Here is a 17,697-nt window from a genome sequence, read left to right as displayed (position 1 = left end):
TATTATTGATGGACAGCAACATATATTTGTAAAGTGAGGAGGAGGAGGAGAGGTGTGGATATTTTGACGGCAGTCCGCTCCACCTACCCAGCGTCCCGCGTCAACAACAGTGAGAGCCTCTCTATTGTCTCTCTTTATTAAGGGATAAACATTCCAGTCTGTCTAAAAAATTGCTGAGCACAATCCAAAATGCATTGGTCTGTATAATATCCTTCAAAACAGGTCTGGCTGGGAGGTGTGTCCCTGTTTATCGGCCCCAAAGTGAAGTGAATGGGATTCCATTAAACATGGAATGCAGTTGACAATACTTGCGTAATAATACTAATAATAATAATTAACTAGATGATTGAGCAGGGAAATGGGAGAGAAGAACAGAAATGCGAATCAAAACTGCACTGCAAAAGATTATAGGATCAATTAGTGCTGACAGCATATGTTTTAGATCATTGTAACTTAGTAATCTAAGTTAATCATGTTCTAACTTAATTTTATAATTAACGCTAGCCATTTTTAATCAGTTTAACATAATATCAGTTCAATATACTCATTAGGTTAAGTTCATTCATTTATTCATTTTCTTTTTTGGCTTAATCCCTTTATTAATCTGGGGTCGCCACAGTGGAATGAACCGCCAACTTATCCAGCATATGTTTTACGCAGCGGATGCTTTTCCAGCTGCAACCCATCATTGGAAAACATCCATACACTCTCATTCACACATACACTACTGACAATTTAGCCTACCCAATTCACCTGTACCGCATGTCTTTCTCCAAACGCGGGAAGAACATGCAAACTCCACACAGAAATGTCAGCTGACCCAGCCGAAGCTCGAACCAGCGACCTTATTGCTGTCAGGCGATCGTGCTATCCACTGCATCAACGTGCAGCCCATAAAGTTAAGTTGATTCAGCTTGAAAATTTAAGGCAGCCAGGATGTTTTTACAGTGTAGGTATATTTTTTCTAGTGTTTGAATATCTATATTTTCTTTAAGTATAAAATAGAACTTTCCTGATTTTAACACTTTTCATATATTAAAACAATTTAAATATGGGATAAACACAAAGTAGGAATTATGTCTGTAACTGTACACGATATACCATGTAACTGTAACCTCCAGTAGGCCTAATACATTACACACTTTAAAAAAAAGTTGACTCAACTTAAAATTTAAGGAAATCAGCTTCAATAGATATTTGAGTTTACTCAACTTAAATCTAGTCAAGTGCGGTTTTGAGTTGAAAGTCATTTCAAAATTTTATTTTTTTTTCAAAGCTCTTGCCTTACAATTTTGAGTTGAGCCAACTTTTTTACAGTGTGGAAATATTAAGATTTATTAAAAATGAAATCTATGCTCATCAATGCTCATTTATGCTCAATGCTCATTTATTTAAAGTAAAAAAATAACAAATTAACTAATAAAATAAATGTAAAAATGTACTGAATAAAAACAAATAATAAAAAAATAAAAAAATTACATTATATATATATATATATATATATATATATATATATATATATATATATATATATATATATATATATTTATATATGCACCTGTTTTTTGTCTTCATTGTCTTCTGCATTGTCCTCTATCTGTTGAGTGAAACGTTCATTTTCAGTTTGATTTTTATTAGTTCAGCTATAAAACAACAAACAAAAAAATAGTTAAATTAGAAATTACGATCTCTGTTAAAGGCATTCTCCCCAATCCTCCACATCATTTTCACTTCTTATTTGGGATGGTGGAACATGGTGGATTAAAATGTGCTTGTTAAAAATAAAATAAAAATGTAATAAAGTGTCATTTCAAATGTAATAAAAATAATTAAAAAATAAATTTATATATATATATATATATATATATATATATATATATATATATATATATATATATATATATATATATATATTTATTTATTTATTTTAAAATGTGCTTGATATCAGTTTCAGTATCATTACTCAAGTCTTGATTCATCACATGATTCTTCAGAATTTTTTCTAAATGAAAGATTTTGCTATTCTTCTTTGACCAGTGATCATTGGTGCTCAGTTATTAATAATTTGTCTTTTTTGGAAACTGTTATATATTTTTATTTTCAGAATTCTTTGATGAATAGAAAAAAAAATATTCATTTTTTACTCATTCACTTACCTTTTTTATATTTATTTTTTAATCCAAATGAACTCCTTTGTATGAGCACAAATCTGTTTGCTCTCATTGTTAATTTAATGTGTTCTAGATTAATAAAATATTTCTTAAAGAATACATGAATGCTTCCTACAAATGATTTAATAGAGCCTGTCACAGTTTCCATAAAATATAATATATAATATAATATATAATGAAATAAAGCTGTTTTCAAATCTGACAATTACTGAATGATCATCTGGACTAGTAATACAAAATAAATCAGCTTTTACCACAAATAATGTTAATAGCCTAGTTATTTTAAATTGAAATTATATTTCAAAATGTTGCAGTTTACAAGTATGTGTGATCAAATAAATTAAAACTTATAGTAGAAAAAACTTCCTCACATGAGAAAATCGTAATGTTTTCAAATAGTTGACCAATAGTGTATCGAATAACTCTATAATTCAGCAGTGAATCATTTAAAATCATTGATTGCTGTTACAAAGGAGCTCAAGTTTCATGCAGTGAACTTGAACGACACCTTTCGGCTTCCGTACTCACTGTGAAGTGAACTTTGCACACAGCTGCACGTTTGATATGGCATGTCAGTCACTCTGCAGATACACTTCTAGACTTACATTGAGTGAAATGATAAAATTACGCAGTATTGTCCGGAGCGCGTCACGGCACGCAGAACGATGTCTGACCGTGAAAAACCGACTTACGGTGAGTTTAATCAGCACTCGCACGTTTAATTTAGGATGAAGTGCAGTATTACACACATCCATCAATTTAGCTTTCATTAATTGAATTCATGTGATGATATTTAATGTTTTCACCGCATGAAAAGACAAACGCCAGTGTGTTTGGAAGTGTGTCAGAGGACGAGCTCCATTGTCATTCACATCATGAACATGTAACTCAACTGTGTTTGTTCAACACCTGGCAGCGTGAAGAGTTACAAAAACATTATATCACTGCAGTTTAATAATCCAAATAGAAACAATATGTCATCCATTAATGTGGGAATGCCATTCTCGTGTATGCATCTAGCTTACTTTGATTCATTACGCAATATCCAAAGTTTGGGTTTCCTGTCAAAATGTTTATATTTTGCAATCTACTTAGAAAATTATCTGTACCTTATTTAATAAGCATAACATTTGCTGTAATAAAATTGAGGTAACATTTGTTTTGTATTCACACATTCGAAGTTTCTTCTTAATAATATAATTTCAAAAAAGTATTATTTGTTAGTTTTAAATATTGAAATCAGCCAATGACTATCAAAGTACAACATTGTTATGTCTAATAGTGCTAAAATTGTTTTGAGGTCATACTTGCATTTAATAACACCTACTATTCAAAGTACCATAGTTAAAAATATAGGGAGCATGTCACAAGTTGTCACTGAACAAATGTAAAAAAAATAAATAGAAATAAATAGAATAAAAAATAATATCTCCATCTAATCATGTATATTGATTATAAAGTCTCCAAAGTTTAGGCTTTCTGTGAAAATGTTTATATTTTTCATTCTACTAAGAAAAATAACTGTACATTATAAAAAAAAGCATAATATTTTCAGTGAAAAGTCTTAGTTGGTGTCTCTATTTGCTGTAAAAACATTTTCACCAGCATCTGAAATATTAAGCAATTTTGCCTGTTTGATTTTGTGAACTAAAATGGTTTCATTTAATGCATTTTTTAATTAAATGTCAACTTATAAACACATTCTTAACTATTAACGATTAAGTAAACATTTAGGGATTTATCTATACTATTAACTATATAATTTGGGGTGTATAGTGTAGGGTTTGACCTTTGTACCGAAATGGGAACAAATAGAATGTAAACATTTAGTTTATCTTTAACATCATACACGGAAAAGCAGTGCTGGTATGTTAATTAAAAAATGAAATAATTACAAATCACATCAATAAAGTTGAATTTAAATTTATTTTCTAATTTAATTATTCAATAGTTAATTTAATTGCTTGTCTCAATAATAATTAAAATCCTTACAAATATCTAAAAGTAGAATAAAAGTCAAATTGCACCTTTTAGATTTATGGAAAAAATAATAAATAGAAAAGTTAAACAATAATATAATTATCAAAAATGTTTCAATGCAGTGACACCATGTTTCATGCCTACCATATATTTTCATTATTTATTACTCGATTAATTTTTAAGGTAGTGCGATTGTCTTAATAAATGTAACCTCCTGTAGTTTAAATGTAGAATTGTTCTGCGCAATGCATATTTATGTAACAACAATGAATACAATTACTTTTCTGAATTTCTGACAAAAACTTTTCTGAATTGATACAAAATCATTGACACTATACCACCATATTGAAGTGCTCAAAAATGGCTAATTTAAAGAGCCTTTAGACTGAAAAGGTTTCAATTCATGGACACTTTTTCTCCTATTGTTCTTTGCACATATGCATAGTCCGTCTCACAGAAGAAGCAAGATTGTGCGTAAGTGAGTTTTAGGACAGTGGTTCCCAAAGTGGAAGTTGCGGGACATTGAGGGGGGTGGGGGGTCGCTTGGTGATTTCCAAAAATCTAATTGATTTTATTAAACTATTAGAATTACTATGTTTAATCCATAACCACATTAAAATACATTAAAAACATGCATGTATTAACAAAGCAACATGCAAATAAAAAAGCCACCAGCCTTTTTTGTTTTGTTTTTGTGCCCCCTGGGAAGATTGCGTCATGTTAAAGACACCACATATTGATTTTATGGCACCAGGTTAAATTTCTGACACCTTTACGGCCCTCACGTACTTCAAAAGTAAAAACAGGTTACAACTGAACATAGACTATGCTCTCCGAGTGGCATTTTTCAATATTAAATGAGGAATAGGCTTGGGCCTATTGGTATTTGTGCGCTGTTGTGTGCAAAGTTTATATATTTATAAACCCCTCAGAGGATATTGGGGGTCGTGAGTCACTGGCATTGTTATTTTGGGGCTAAAAAGTTCGGGACAGTTCTGAACAGTTCTATTAAATACCACATGGTGTCACTGTCAGTTCTTATTTGTGTTTTTTAGCAGCCCAGCGCTGCATGGATCACCACCGGACCCCAGCAGCAGCACGGGACCTTCTATGAGTTTCGCACATATTACATTCAACCACATCTGAATGCTGCCTTCCTCAAACTGACCAATGAGAAGATCCAGCTGCGCACGGCCCACTCGGAGCTCATCGGATACTGGACTGTGGAATACGGAGGTCTCAATCAGGTCTTCCACATCTGGAAGTATGGTGAGAATGAGCTCTTAAATGTGTCTTGTACGCTTTTAAACTTTTTTATTGAAGTAAAAAATTCAACAAAATATTGAAATTACTCTTTAATCTGTTTCTTTACTTGTTTAGGGAAACAGCAAGCAAATAAAGTAATTAGAAAAATAGAGTAAAAATAAAGTTCACATAAAATGTTTATTAAAATATGTCAAATAAAATACAATATTTATTTATAAAGCACATTTATAATAAAGCTGTACATAAGATCACCAAAAGATAGTGTAGAAAAAGATAAGAAATTACAAGAAGTATATTAACATGCATTAGTATAAAAACAACAACTAATAAATAAAATGTTATTTAAATAATCCAATAATTAAAATAATACAAAATCATGAAATACATTTTATTAAAATAAATCTCTAAATTATAAATATGTTATAAAAAAGTAACAAGAAATTCCAAAAAGTATATTAGCATGCATTAGTAAAAAAAATTAAACAAAATGTTATTTAAATAATGCATCAATTAAAATAAAAATAAATTATGCAATACATTTTCTTAAAATAAATTTTAAAATATAAAAATATTATATAAAAGCTAACAAGAAAGTGCAAGAAGTATATTAACCTACATTAGCATAAAATAAAAAAGCTAATAAATGAAATGTTATTTAAATAATACATTAATTAAAATAATACAAAATCATTAAATAAATTTTATAAAAATAAATCATAAAATGTAAATATGTTATATAAAACGTAACAAGAAATTCCAAGAAGTACATTAACATGCACTAGTATAAAAACAATAAATAAATGTTATTTAAAACAAAACTAAATCATGCAATACATTTTATTAAAATACATTTTAAAATATAAATATGTTATATAAAAGGTAATAAGAAAGTCCAATAAGTATATTAACATGCGTTAGCATAAAAAATAATAAATAAAATAATATTTAATTAATCCAACATTTAAAATTACATAAATCATGAAATAAATTTTATTAAAATAAATTTAAAAATCTAAATATGTTACATAAAAGGTATCAAGAAATTACAAATATGTTAACATGCATTAGTATAAAAGAAAAACAAAATAATAATAAATAAAATGCAATTTAAATAATCTGATAATTAAAATAAAACAAACTCATGAAATAAATTTTATTAAAATACATTTTAATATATAAATATGTTATAAAAATGATTACAAGAAATAACAAATATTTTACCATGCATCAGTACAAAATAAAAGCAAACTAATAAATAAAATGTTATTTAAATAATCCAATAATTAAAATAACGCAAAAACATGAAATACATTTGAATCAATATTGGTCAAATTGCCTCACAAACATCACAACCTTTATATATAAAAATAAAAAATTATGTTATGCGTATGTGAATTATCAAAAGAAATGTTTTTCTGTCTTTTCCATAATGTTGTTTAGACAGCTATGCCCAGCGGGCGTCTGTGCGGGCTGCCCTAGCTCAGGACCCCAGCTGGAATGAGCAGTACATCTCGAAAGCCATGCCCATGCTGAGCTCTCAAGATAATGAGGTGACGTACCTCGTACCCTGGAGCAAAATTCAGAAGCCACCTAAAGAAGGCGGTAAGAATGTGTGCTTTAAAGGGAAACTCAACCTTTCTCAACCTCAAGTGCTTCCAAAGCTTTTTGAAGAAAACAAGAGGATATTATGAAGAATGTTTTAAACCATTGACATGGTTCCAAAAACATAACCGAATAAAAATAGTTAACGGTTTGTTGAGTTCAATAAAAATAAAATCATAATGACTGTTTTCGAACACGTTTCCCAAATATTCCTCATTCTCCCATTACAAATCAGAGTAAATTCTTCACAGAACAAAACTTCAGCAAACTGACCTGAACTACTTTTGTTAATGACATGAAGGGGTTTTCGAGCTGGCCACTTTCCAGATGAAATCGGGTGGTCCGGCTGTGTGGGGCAAGGCATTTCAGGCAGCAGTGGGCACACATACGGGATCAGGATATGCTCATTCGGTTGGGGTTTTCCACTCTGAGTTTGGACAGCTCAATCAAGGTGAGTGGACACCAGAGATGCAGATATGTTTTAAAGCAATTAAAAACTAATATCATGATGATATATGACCCTTTAAATAACCCGACAAAATACACTACCTGGCAAAAGTCTAGTACTCGATCCCAGTTGTAAGAGCAAAAAATAATAAGTTGACTTCTTGTTGATCACTTGAAAGTGGCAGAAGGTCGATGAATCATCTGTTGAGCTTCATCCCAATCATCACAAATACTGCTAAAGACCTACTGGAACCAGCATGGACCCAAGATTCTCACAGAAATCAGTCAAGTTTGGTGAAGGAAAAATCATGGTTCGGAGTCACATTCAGTATCTGCAAAGTGGATGGCAACATCAAGAGCCTGAGGTATCAAGACATTTGTGCTGCCCATTACATTACACACCACCGGAGAGGGCAAATTCTTCAGCAGGATAACGCTCCTCATACTTCAGCCTCCACATCAAAGTTCCTATAAGCAGGTTCCTCTGGGCAGCCCAGTCACAAGACATGAACGTTATTGAGCATGTCTGGGGTAAGATGGAGGAGGCATCGAAGATAAATCTAAAGAATTTTGATGAGCTCTGGGAGTCCTGCAAGAACGCTTTCTTTGCCATTCCAGATGACTTTATTAATAAGTGATTTATATCATTGCAGAGATGTATGGATGCAGTCCTCCAAGCTCATGGGAGTCATACATAATATTCATTCTGTTTCCACTGCAGCATGAGTTTATATTCTATACTGTACATTATTTCTGTTTAGTGACAAGACTTTTGTCTAAGCAAAGTCAGACCTTACTGTCTTAAATAAATAAATAAATATATATATATATATATATATATATATATATATATATATATATATATATATATATATATATATAGATAGATAGATAGATAGATAGATAGATATCATTTAAGATTTCATTAATATTAACTCATGGGGAAAAATCTACTGTTTTACATATTTCTGATATTTTTTTGTATGTTCAGTGCATGTGTTATGGTGGTATGAGAGTGCTGACCAGCGGGCAGCAGTACGCCATACATCACATGAAGATGCCAGAGTGGTGGCGGCAGGTAAATCTGAATAATATCTTATTATTATTATTATTATTATTATAATTATTATTACACAACACACTACTGTACCATGATTATTAGAGCATTCTGATTTTTAGTTTGTCATAGAAGGGCTCTTATATGCACTATATTTCACCTATTCTTTATATTGTTGTGTGTTTCTCCAGTGAGGGAAAGCGCTTTATACCTGGTGGCACAGAAGAACAAACTCATGTTCCCCTGTTCGTTCTCACCAATCAAATAAAACTGTCTCATGCTTTCACTCCAAAATCAGGGGAACGGAGTGAACGGTCAAGAGTTCTGCAGTAATTCAGATAACCATGTGTAATTCTTGGCAGTACGTTGATATGTTTTGCTGATGGACAAATAAAAAGTGTGAATCAAATGAAAGAGATTTGCATTGCATCACAAGATTTCGCCAGCATTAGCATACGCTTAAAAATGACTTTTTGCTGCTTATTCAAACTATTTCTTTGAAATGAGCTGAACCAACACAATTCCTGAGGTGTTTTTTGGGACAACGTAATTGTTTTATGTTCAATCCACTTCAATTTGTACAGATGATTAAGTAAACTCAATCAATTTGTGTTGTGGCAACATGAAGGAATTGTGTGGAACCCTGCATTTTTTACAGTTTAACGTCAATTCTTTTCTACAATGCCAATAATATCAAAATTAGAATGGACAGTTTCAGTCCTTGACTCTGATTGGTCAGAAAGCTGTGTTTATTTCTTATTAAACTCTTACTGCTTCACCGAACATATCTGTGTATAACTGAACCAACATAAGCAATCAATATGCTGTCAAAACTGTCCACTCACCGGCCACTTTATTAGGTACACCTGTCCAACTGCTCGTTAACGAAGATTTCTAATCAGCCAATCACATGACAGCAACTCAGTGCATTTAGGCATGTAGATATGATCACGACGCAGTTCAAACCGAGCATCGGAATGGGGAAGAAAGGTGATTAAAGTGACTTTGAACGTGGCATGGTTGTTGGTGCCAGACGGGCTGGTTTGAATATTCAAGAAACTGCTGATCTGCTGGGACACAAAACCATCTCTAGGGTTTACAGAGAATGGTTAAAAAAAGAGAAAATATCCAGAGAGCGGCAGTTCTGTGGGCGCAAATGTCTTGTTGATGCCAGAGGTTAGAGGAGAATGGCCAGACTGGGTCCAGCTGATAAAAAGCCTCGTTACAACTGAGGTACACAGAAGAGCATCTCTGAATGCACAACACGTCCAACCTTAAAGCAGATGGGCTACAGCAGCAGAAGACCACCCCGGGTGCCACTCCTGTCAGCTAAGAACAGGAAACTGGATTGAACAATAGAAGATTGGAAAAACACTTCCATGAGTCTCACTTTCTACTGTGACATTCGGATGATTGGGTCAGAAATTGGTGGCAACAACATAAAAGCATGAATCCATCCTGCCTTGTATCAGTGGATCAGGCTGCTGGTGGTAGTGGTGTGATGGTGTGGGGGATATTTTCTGAGCATTAGTACCAATAGAACATCATGTCAATGCCACAGCCTACCTTTGTTGTTGACCATGTCCAACCCTTTATGACCACAGCGCGAATCATCTCAGACTGGTTTCTTGAACATGTAAATAAGTTCACTGTGCTCAAATGGCCTCCACAGTCACCAGAGCTCAATCCAATAGAGCACATTTGGGATGTGGTGGAATGGGAGATTCGCATCAAGACAAATCTGCAGCAACTGCGTGATGTTATCATGTCAATATGGACCAAAACCTCTGAGGAATATTTCCAGTTCCTTGTTGAATCTCCGCCACTAAGGATTAAGGCAGTACTGAAGACTTAAGGGGTCCAACCTGGTACCAGTAAGGTGTACCTAATAAAGTGGCCGGTGAGTATTTGTGCAGTATAAAAATTGCGTTGGATATACCGATAGCAGTTATGGTGCTAAATAATTCATTATTAGGTAGATAATTCAATAACTGATGCACTAAGATGAAACAGACGTTAGGGTTGTAGAACTGTTGTGTTTTATTGTGTAAATACAGTAAGTGTACAAGACGAGTAACAGACATTCCACAGCCATAAGTTTGAAATGTAAACAGATATTAATGAGCAACATAACGGTGGTGCTAAAACGTTTGTCCTTTTAGGTTTGCAATCACTTTGTTCGAACCCAAACCGAAACTAAACGGTCACTGAGGAAAAAAAAAAAAAAAAGCGGCAAAAACATTGTCTGTGGAAAATCCAGTGCAAAGAGATTAACACGTTTTGACATTAAATCAAAATTTTCAATTAACGCAGCAAGTAAAGTGCTCGGATGAAAGGTTGACATTGCTGTCGCCTCTCCCAAAGAGATCCAAAATACTGATTCAATGATGAAAACGGACCGATCACCCTTACTGTACTCAATTTAATACAGCTGGAAGCTCTGTATTCTTATTGGTCCATCAATAATAGACTCACAGGACACGCCTCTTTTTTTTCCCAAAGAAGGCACACGATTGGTTTGTTTGAACTGATTTTCTTCTCAGTTGTTTGAGTGATTTGCTGTCATTCGAGGTATTTGTTACACGGTGTAACTTTAAAGCTTACTTTATTTAAAAATAATAATAATAATAATAAATCAATCGTTTTTGTTTTCGCCCGCACACAAATATTTTGTGTTTACTATAAAGTTATCGCAAGGCACTTTAGGAGTAAAATAAAACAATGCCCTTTTGTAAAACATCTAAAACAATGGCTTGTTTATAAATAAAGACACATCACGAACATAATCATTTCCAAAATAGGTACGATTTGGAGGTTTTCCGTGCAAAAAAATTGATTCTTCAGCACGTGATTTCCAGTTTTCTTACGAAAAAATAAAATGCAAACACACGGACCCCTGAATGATTGATCATTGGCATTTTCCCCCCATCAGGCCGATTATCTCAAATAATCGACGACTGTCGCTAAACACACCAGAATTGATGGCTTCAAGTTTTAACGTCGCGACTAGCATGCTTTGAATTCCGCCATGCTAGAAACGCAAGAAGTCTTTCTGATTTCTTTTTTTTTTTTTTTTGCATTGACTTGCATTTGGCGTCTGCCTCTCACGGGTTTATCTCCAGCCTGAGGATCAGGAGGGCAGACTGCAGCTCGAAGGCCACAAAAAATAAAAAAGATGTGAAATGTGTGGACTCCACTGGCTCCCGTTGGCATGTAGTGTAAAGAGAGAGTCCGGCTCATACGAAGCTCTCCATGGGCTTCTCCAGGCTGTCTTTAGTGGACAGCGGAGTCAGCAGGGCCATGTTCACCGCCGTCCCTTTACGGCTGATTGAGCTGTCCGAGTGGTCGTCACTTTGGTCCTTCGCAAAGTTTACAAACACCTGGAGATTGAGGAGAAGAGCGTTTAGTGATCATGTTAGGAGAAAGCATCGTTTTTACCGCACACTTTTCACAAGCCTGGAAATTTTTTAAAGCTATTTTTTTAAAATATTTATTTTGTTGCGTAGAGTGCTAAAGTTTGACCTGCAAGCTTGCGATTTTTAAAGAAACTTCTTTGGTGTGTTAATCTTGTCAATGCTATTCAAAAACATAATGATACGCCCTCATCAAGTAATTGCTTTGTACTGTTTTCTTCTTCTTTTTTTCTTTCTTTTTACACTTGGGGTGATTTAAAGACACAAACGTTTCGACACTATGCCTTCCTCAGTTTTTTTTCTCTTCATATTATGTACTGGGTTGCGGCTGGAAGGGCATCCACTGCGTATAACATATGCCAAAATATTTGGTGGTTCATTCTGCTGCGGCAACCCCTGATAAATAATGGCCCGTTTCCACTGAGTGGTACAGTTTGGTTCAGTACGTTTTTATGTAATTTAGTCACCCTTTGCAAAGGGTACCTAGCACAACAAAAGGGTACCAAAAGACGGAGCTAGAAGTGCAGCTGAATCCTATTGGTTTACTTTTTTCGCTTGCGCTCGCATGCACGTCTATATTTGAAATAAACTTATTGAGCTGATGATAGTAACATGCGCGTGATTATTAAAGTGATAATGACATCCGATCCTTTCAGAAATGAACAAACGAGAGACTGACGCACAAAAAAAACCAAAGGTAGAAGCCGGAAAAACCAAAGGAGAAAATGATTGTTTCAGCAACCTAAAACGTGAACAAACTGCCATGTTTTACTATTATCATCGTCTCTTTGACTATTATGAACTAAGAATGACTAAATTACTTTCTAACGGAGGCTACATGTGCTGCTGAAGATTAGACACAGAAGAGAGGTTTGCTCTGACTGTGGACTTTATTTTGTGTTGTTTTTGAACCCAAATAAGGACTAAATGTCTGCTGTGTGTAGTTTTTCTGTAGTTGGTAACATATCGAAGACTGTATGGGGCTGTATGTGTTCATATATATTCATTTATTCATACTGTATTCACTGGCCATAAGGGACTAAGCTAAAGGAAAATAAATGAAATTTAGGGATTTTCAATACGAAATGATTATGAAACAATATCATATCTTTTTTTAAATAAATAAGAATAATTTTATTTTATCATATTTTTAAAACCCTATTTTATCCTATTCTTTTTCTCAATTAAAAAACAAATTTAAAATGTTTCCGACAAATGTTGAATATTTTAGATTAATTAAACATAGCATGACAAAAAGAAAGTCTCATCAAAATGCTAATATTAACTTTCACTCTTCATTTACAGTGGTGTTCAAGATGGTAAATATGAAGCATAAAAAAACATTTTAAAATGTACATAATTTACTTATATTTTGCACAATGCATCTTTGCAAAAAAAGGGATAGTTTCCTTGTTTTCATTCAAGATTTCTTAATGTCTGAAATATCAGAAATTCTGATATAAATAGGTAAATGTACTATGTATATATACAAATGCGTCATTTGGGGGTGGGTTTTGGGGCCCACAGAATTACTATTAGGGGCCACGCCCCAGCTGTTTACTTTTGTCCACGACAAACTAATATTTTTGTAAATATAATTAACCAATATAATTAGTTAATTAATATTAAATATTAAAGTAATATAATTGTATATTTAGAAGTATTAAACTAATATAAACAAATATTAATATAAACAAATAGTAAACTAAAATAATTGTAAGAGGCTAAGTTATCATATGCATTTGTTTATATGACACACCATGTCTTTTTGACTTAAGGTCCATACTGACTCCAAAGGCAGATACTGATAAGATCAGGGCTTGATATGTGGACTTTGGGGGATTTATGATGTTGTCACATGTTGATTGGTCAGTTTGAATGTCTCAGCATTTGGGCTTTAGTCACATGGTCAAGAAAGATACAAAATAGGTGTAAAAGTCTGCTCTAGCTCTTTTTCTGGGCTGTCTTTTCCTGGTCTACTCCTCTCCTCTGGAGTCTATCTTCTCTGCCTCTTTGAGGGCTACTTGCTCTCTTTGTCTCTCCCTCCCTGTGTCTCTCCTTCTACGTCTGGTAACTTTAATTTTACATTTAAGCTGGGTACAATATATATAATATGTTTTTATCATTTTAATTGATCATTTTATACAGTTATTTTGTAATTAATTCAGTTGTGACCATACAGAATTATTGTCATTAAAACATCTAATTTTCAAGTATTTGTGAATTACTTTTGATTTAACATGAACACTTAATTGTTCCATATTGCAATACAATACAATCGCATAATATCATCCGCTGCGTAAAAATGTGCTGGATAAGTTGGCGGTTCATTCCACTGCGACTAAGCCGACAAGAAAATGAATGAATTTACTATATGTTTTATTATTACATTTAATTTCATTCTACATATTAATATAAAATAATACGATATATAAACTATTCACACTCCAACAAAATCCTTCATTATATACTGCTGTTTTGTAAGATACAGATGTTTGAGTGCAGTGACTGACGGCGCTCTCACCTGGTCTAGTGTGGTCTGGGAGACGGAGTAATCCTCTATCCGCAGGAACTCTTTGTTTTTGGCGAGGATGCTGAAGATGTGAGCGAGGGATGTGAGTGATGAAGGCAGCTGATATTGCAGCATGTTTCTGTGCTTCTCTTTCAGCGTGCTCCCTGGAAGTTCGCTTTCGATGAACTTCATCACCGGCTGCAGGTCGGGATCAGGGCCTGCCACCCTTAGAATGATGGTGTACCCGTCGCCAAATCTGCAGCAACACAAACACAGCCATAAACATTTTTATTATAATCAAATCTCAGCACCACAAACTCTTCTAAACTGAACTAAAGCCTTGAACAGAAATGACACAAGTACACATCAAATCAAAACTAACCATATTGATTTTGTTAGCTCACATTGTTAGTTTTGAGGTGAACGATTCATCTGTGCATGTCATTTAAAAAAGGGTTTGGCTGCATCCGAAGCCGCCTACTACTCAGTTGGTACAGCATTCGAATTTAAACGTACCACTCGACTGATAGTGAAATGCAGGGGCGCCTGCAGGATTTCTTTCCAAGGTACGCACAAATCCAGCACCGCCCCGCCCCCTTCCGATGGCTGTTATTTCAGTATTCAAACATTAAATAACGAATGCATCAAGTAAAATAAAATTAACATTTTTTTATAATTTAGCAAAATTCTGCTAAATTCTTTGAATTTTTATTATTTTATTTTTGTTAGTTTTAATATTTTATTGTCTTCATAATTAAAGCTATAGACAAAATCCTGCTTGACATTTTAGAAAATATTTTGCATAGCTACCCCTTATGTATTAAAGATCACTGAGAACAAAAAAAAAAAACAGAAACATGTTACATGCCCCCATAAATGTCCAAATTATATTTAACCGAATCGTAAAAAATTGCGAAAATTGCTTTTTATTTTTATAAAACATTTTATTATTATTTTTTTTAGTAAAAACTATACCGGCATTAAAGCCTGGTTTATACTTCTGCGTCAAGTGACCGGCGTAACCCACGGCGCATGCAACGCGCGTAGCTGTGCATTTATACTTCTGCGCTCTGTCTCTGTCGGTCTGCATTAACACTTCCGAAACGCTAGTTGGCAGTGAGGTGTAAATGTTCCTCTGTGTCGAGTTTCTTCGCTGCTGTTTTGCCTTTCCTGAACACTTCCTGAATGTACAAGTGGCTCAAACTCGCTCATTTTGAGGCAGGAACCAGCAGACGTGCAACAACTTTAACTTTGAGGTAAACACAAACCAAAACTTTCCATTAGGAGCTTCTTCACGTGACTCCACACTTGTAAATAATCGCTCTATCAGGCTCGCACCATTCACGTGACTCTCGGTCCCGCCCAGACTCGTCAGAGCTACCAAGCCGACCAATCACAGAGCTTGCGCTACGCGTCGTTGCGACGTGTAGTTACATTTTTTGAGAGGTGCACGTCAGCGACACCGACGGCCACGGCGAAGGGCTATGCGTCAGCGCCGTAGCATACGCGTGCGTTTGACGCAAAAGTATAAATCAGCCTTAAGGAATCCATATTTATTTTATTTATTCATTAATTTGATCTGTTTATTGGTGCATATATAGGCTATAATTTAACTCATAAAGCAGTATCTTGGCAGCTACAGTGCCAATAAAGCTTTCAAACACAACCCCAATAAAGTAATGAAAGATTAGACTTTCTCCGGTGACGGCCGACATCTCAACACGCCGTAACCGTTCTTCGGGTGGTATAGCCGGCATTAAATCACAAAACAAGACGTCTGGCTTGACTGAAGTGCAGTCATTTCGTGTTTCTTGGATATAGTATTTAGCTATACGATTGTGAACTTAAATAATGTTAAGCGTGTCTTTATTCGATGCACAGCAGAAACAAAAAGTCTTTCAGCAGTGCATGTAGCTGTTGAGTTCTCTTCCGGAGTCCTCAGTGGAGAAACAAACGTAACCATACCCAAGTGTTCTCAGAACGATTTGGCTCGATAGTGGAAAAGCAGGCAGCTGTAGTGTATACTGTTTAATAATCAATAAAAAATTATGTCACAAATAAATAAATAAATAAAAAGCGGCATTAATTCCCGCCCTCTCGTGGTAGGTACGCACAGTGCGTACAGCCGTACGGCTGCAGGCGCCACTGGTGAAGTACGTTCTATACAGTATGAATGTAAACAGTGTGAATGGAAATCGGATGTACTAGATCCGCCATTTTGTCATGGTCACGTGACTTACACTTGCATCGCTTTACTACCATTCATGAATTCTCTCGTGGGGCATCATGGGATAGTGCTGCGTGCATGGAATGTGCACTTCAGAATCTCACAGGAAGCAGTAAGTCATCAGGGTACCTCTCGCATACTGATTTTCGAATTCTATGAGTTCGGACATACTACTCGGCTCGCATACTTTTTTAGCAAACTATATAGTATGGAAGTATGCCCTTTTGGACGCTTCCTGTTTGTTTTCAGGTAAATTCTCAGATTTAGTCTGAGGTATTAGGCGGGGCTAACATATGTAACCACGCCCCTTCCAACTGTCAGTGCTATGACAACAAACAGAAATGGTGAGGAGGATGAGTCTGTTATGTTGTAATAACCCTCCCTAAACCCTTTTCCCAATCTCTTTGAATGAAATGCCCACTTTAATACATCCAATCAGCTCGCAGTAGAAAAAACAAGCCACACCCACTGTCTGCTCATATAACATTCTATTTTTTCTAAGAATGCGTCACAATACGGAGAAAAAATCTTCCAGTTCATGCGGATTTTAAATCGCTTAATTAGATTGCAATAATCTGTGATAAAGTGTAAGGTTTGAACTAACTTCTTATTAAAATGATTGACCGTTTTACCCCCTCCCACTAACCCCCACCCCCCCACTCTAGGATACTCCACACTAGCAGTGGTCTTACCTGTTCTTGAGGTGCTGGACGCTGCCCAGACAGCGAAACCTGCCGTTCACCATGATGGCCATTCTGGTGCACAGAGCTTCACACTCCTCCATGCTGAGAGAGAACAGAACACGGGTCAGTTTGAGGAAAACTGCCACTGACACATAGTGACAGCTGGACGTCTAAGCTAAGCTAAAATAATTAGTCAATCCCTGTGTGTGTTTGTGTTTGACATTGTGTTGTGTGTTTGTGTTTTTAGTGCTGCTGTTTTGCTCAGTGCACCTGTTTAAAACTGGATCATTCTGGTTTTGTCACACTGTAAATAATGCTGATTTCCACATAATTCCTTCA

General features: G+C 34.8%; 2 protein-coding genes across 5 annotated transcripts in view; one reads left to right on the top strand and one right to left on the bottom strand.

Moving 5' to 3' along the window:
* Window positions 1-2,670: 2,670 nt before the first annotated feature.
* Window positions 2,671-9,306, top strand: nipsnap3a (nipsnap homolog 3A (C. elegans)). 2 transcript variants are annotated; one of them, XM_087280277.1, is made up of 6 exons: window positions 2,671-2,864; window positions 5,210-5,420; window positions 6,858-7,019; window positions 7,321-7,470; window positions 8,458-8,544; window positions 8,715-8,937. In XM_087280277.1, exons 1-6 carry the CDS (start codon window positions 2,736-2,738, stop codon window positions 8,789-8,791), a joined length of 816 nt encoding a protein of 271 aa, XP_087136403.1. In that variant the 5' UTR covers window positions 2,671-2,735; the 3' UTR covers window positions 8,792-8,937. The 2 variants fall into 2 exon arrangements, with proteins under 2 accessions (XP_087136403.1, NP_956558.2); NM_200264.3 differs by having other exon boundaries at window positions 2,695-2,864; window positions 5,207-5,420; window positions 8,715-9,306.
* Window positions 9,307-10,539: 1,233 nt separating this feature from the next.
* Window positions 10,540-17,697, bottom strand: part of abca1b (ATP binding cassette subfamily A member 1b) — a 95,174-nt gene continuing 88,016 nt past the window's right edge. For 2 of the 3 annotated variants that reach the window (XM_087279954.1, XM_087279955.1), the window contains 3 exons: window positions 17,368-17,460; window positions 14,461-14,704; window positions 10,546-11,903 (listed from right to left, as the gene is read on the bottom strand). In XM_087279954.1, the coding sequence (XP_087136080.1) occupies window positions 11,760-11,903; window positions 14,461-14,704; window positions 17,368-17,460 (481 nt within the window). In that variant the 3' untranslated portion in view covers window positions 10,546-11,759. Of the gene's footprint in view, window positions 11,904-14,460; window positions 14,705-17,367; window positions 17,461-17,697 lie in introns of all 3 variants that reach the window. The other variant, NM_001114586.2, reaches the window with a different exon arrangement.

The sequence above is a fragment of the Danio rerio genome, chromosome 14 (genome assembly GCF_052040795.2).
Source record: "Danio rerio strain M-AB ecotype USA chromosome 14, GRCz13ab, whole genome shotgun sequence".
NCBI lineage: Eukaryota > Metazoa > Chordata > Actinopteri > Cypriniformes > Danionidae > Danio > Danio rerio.
This window is presented reverse-complemented; position numbering and strand designations above follow the sequence as displayed.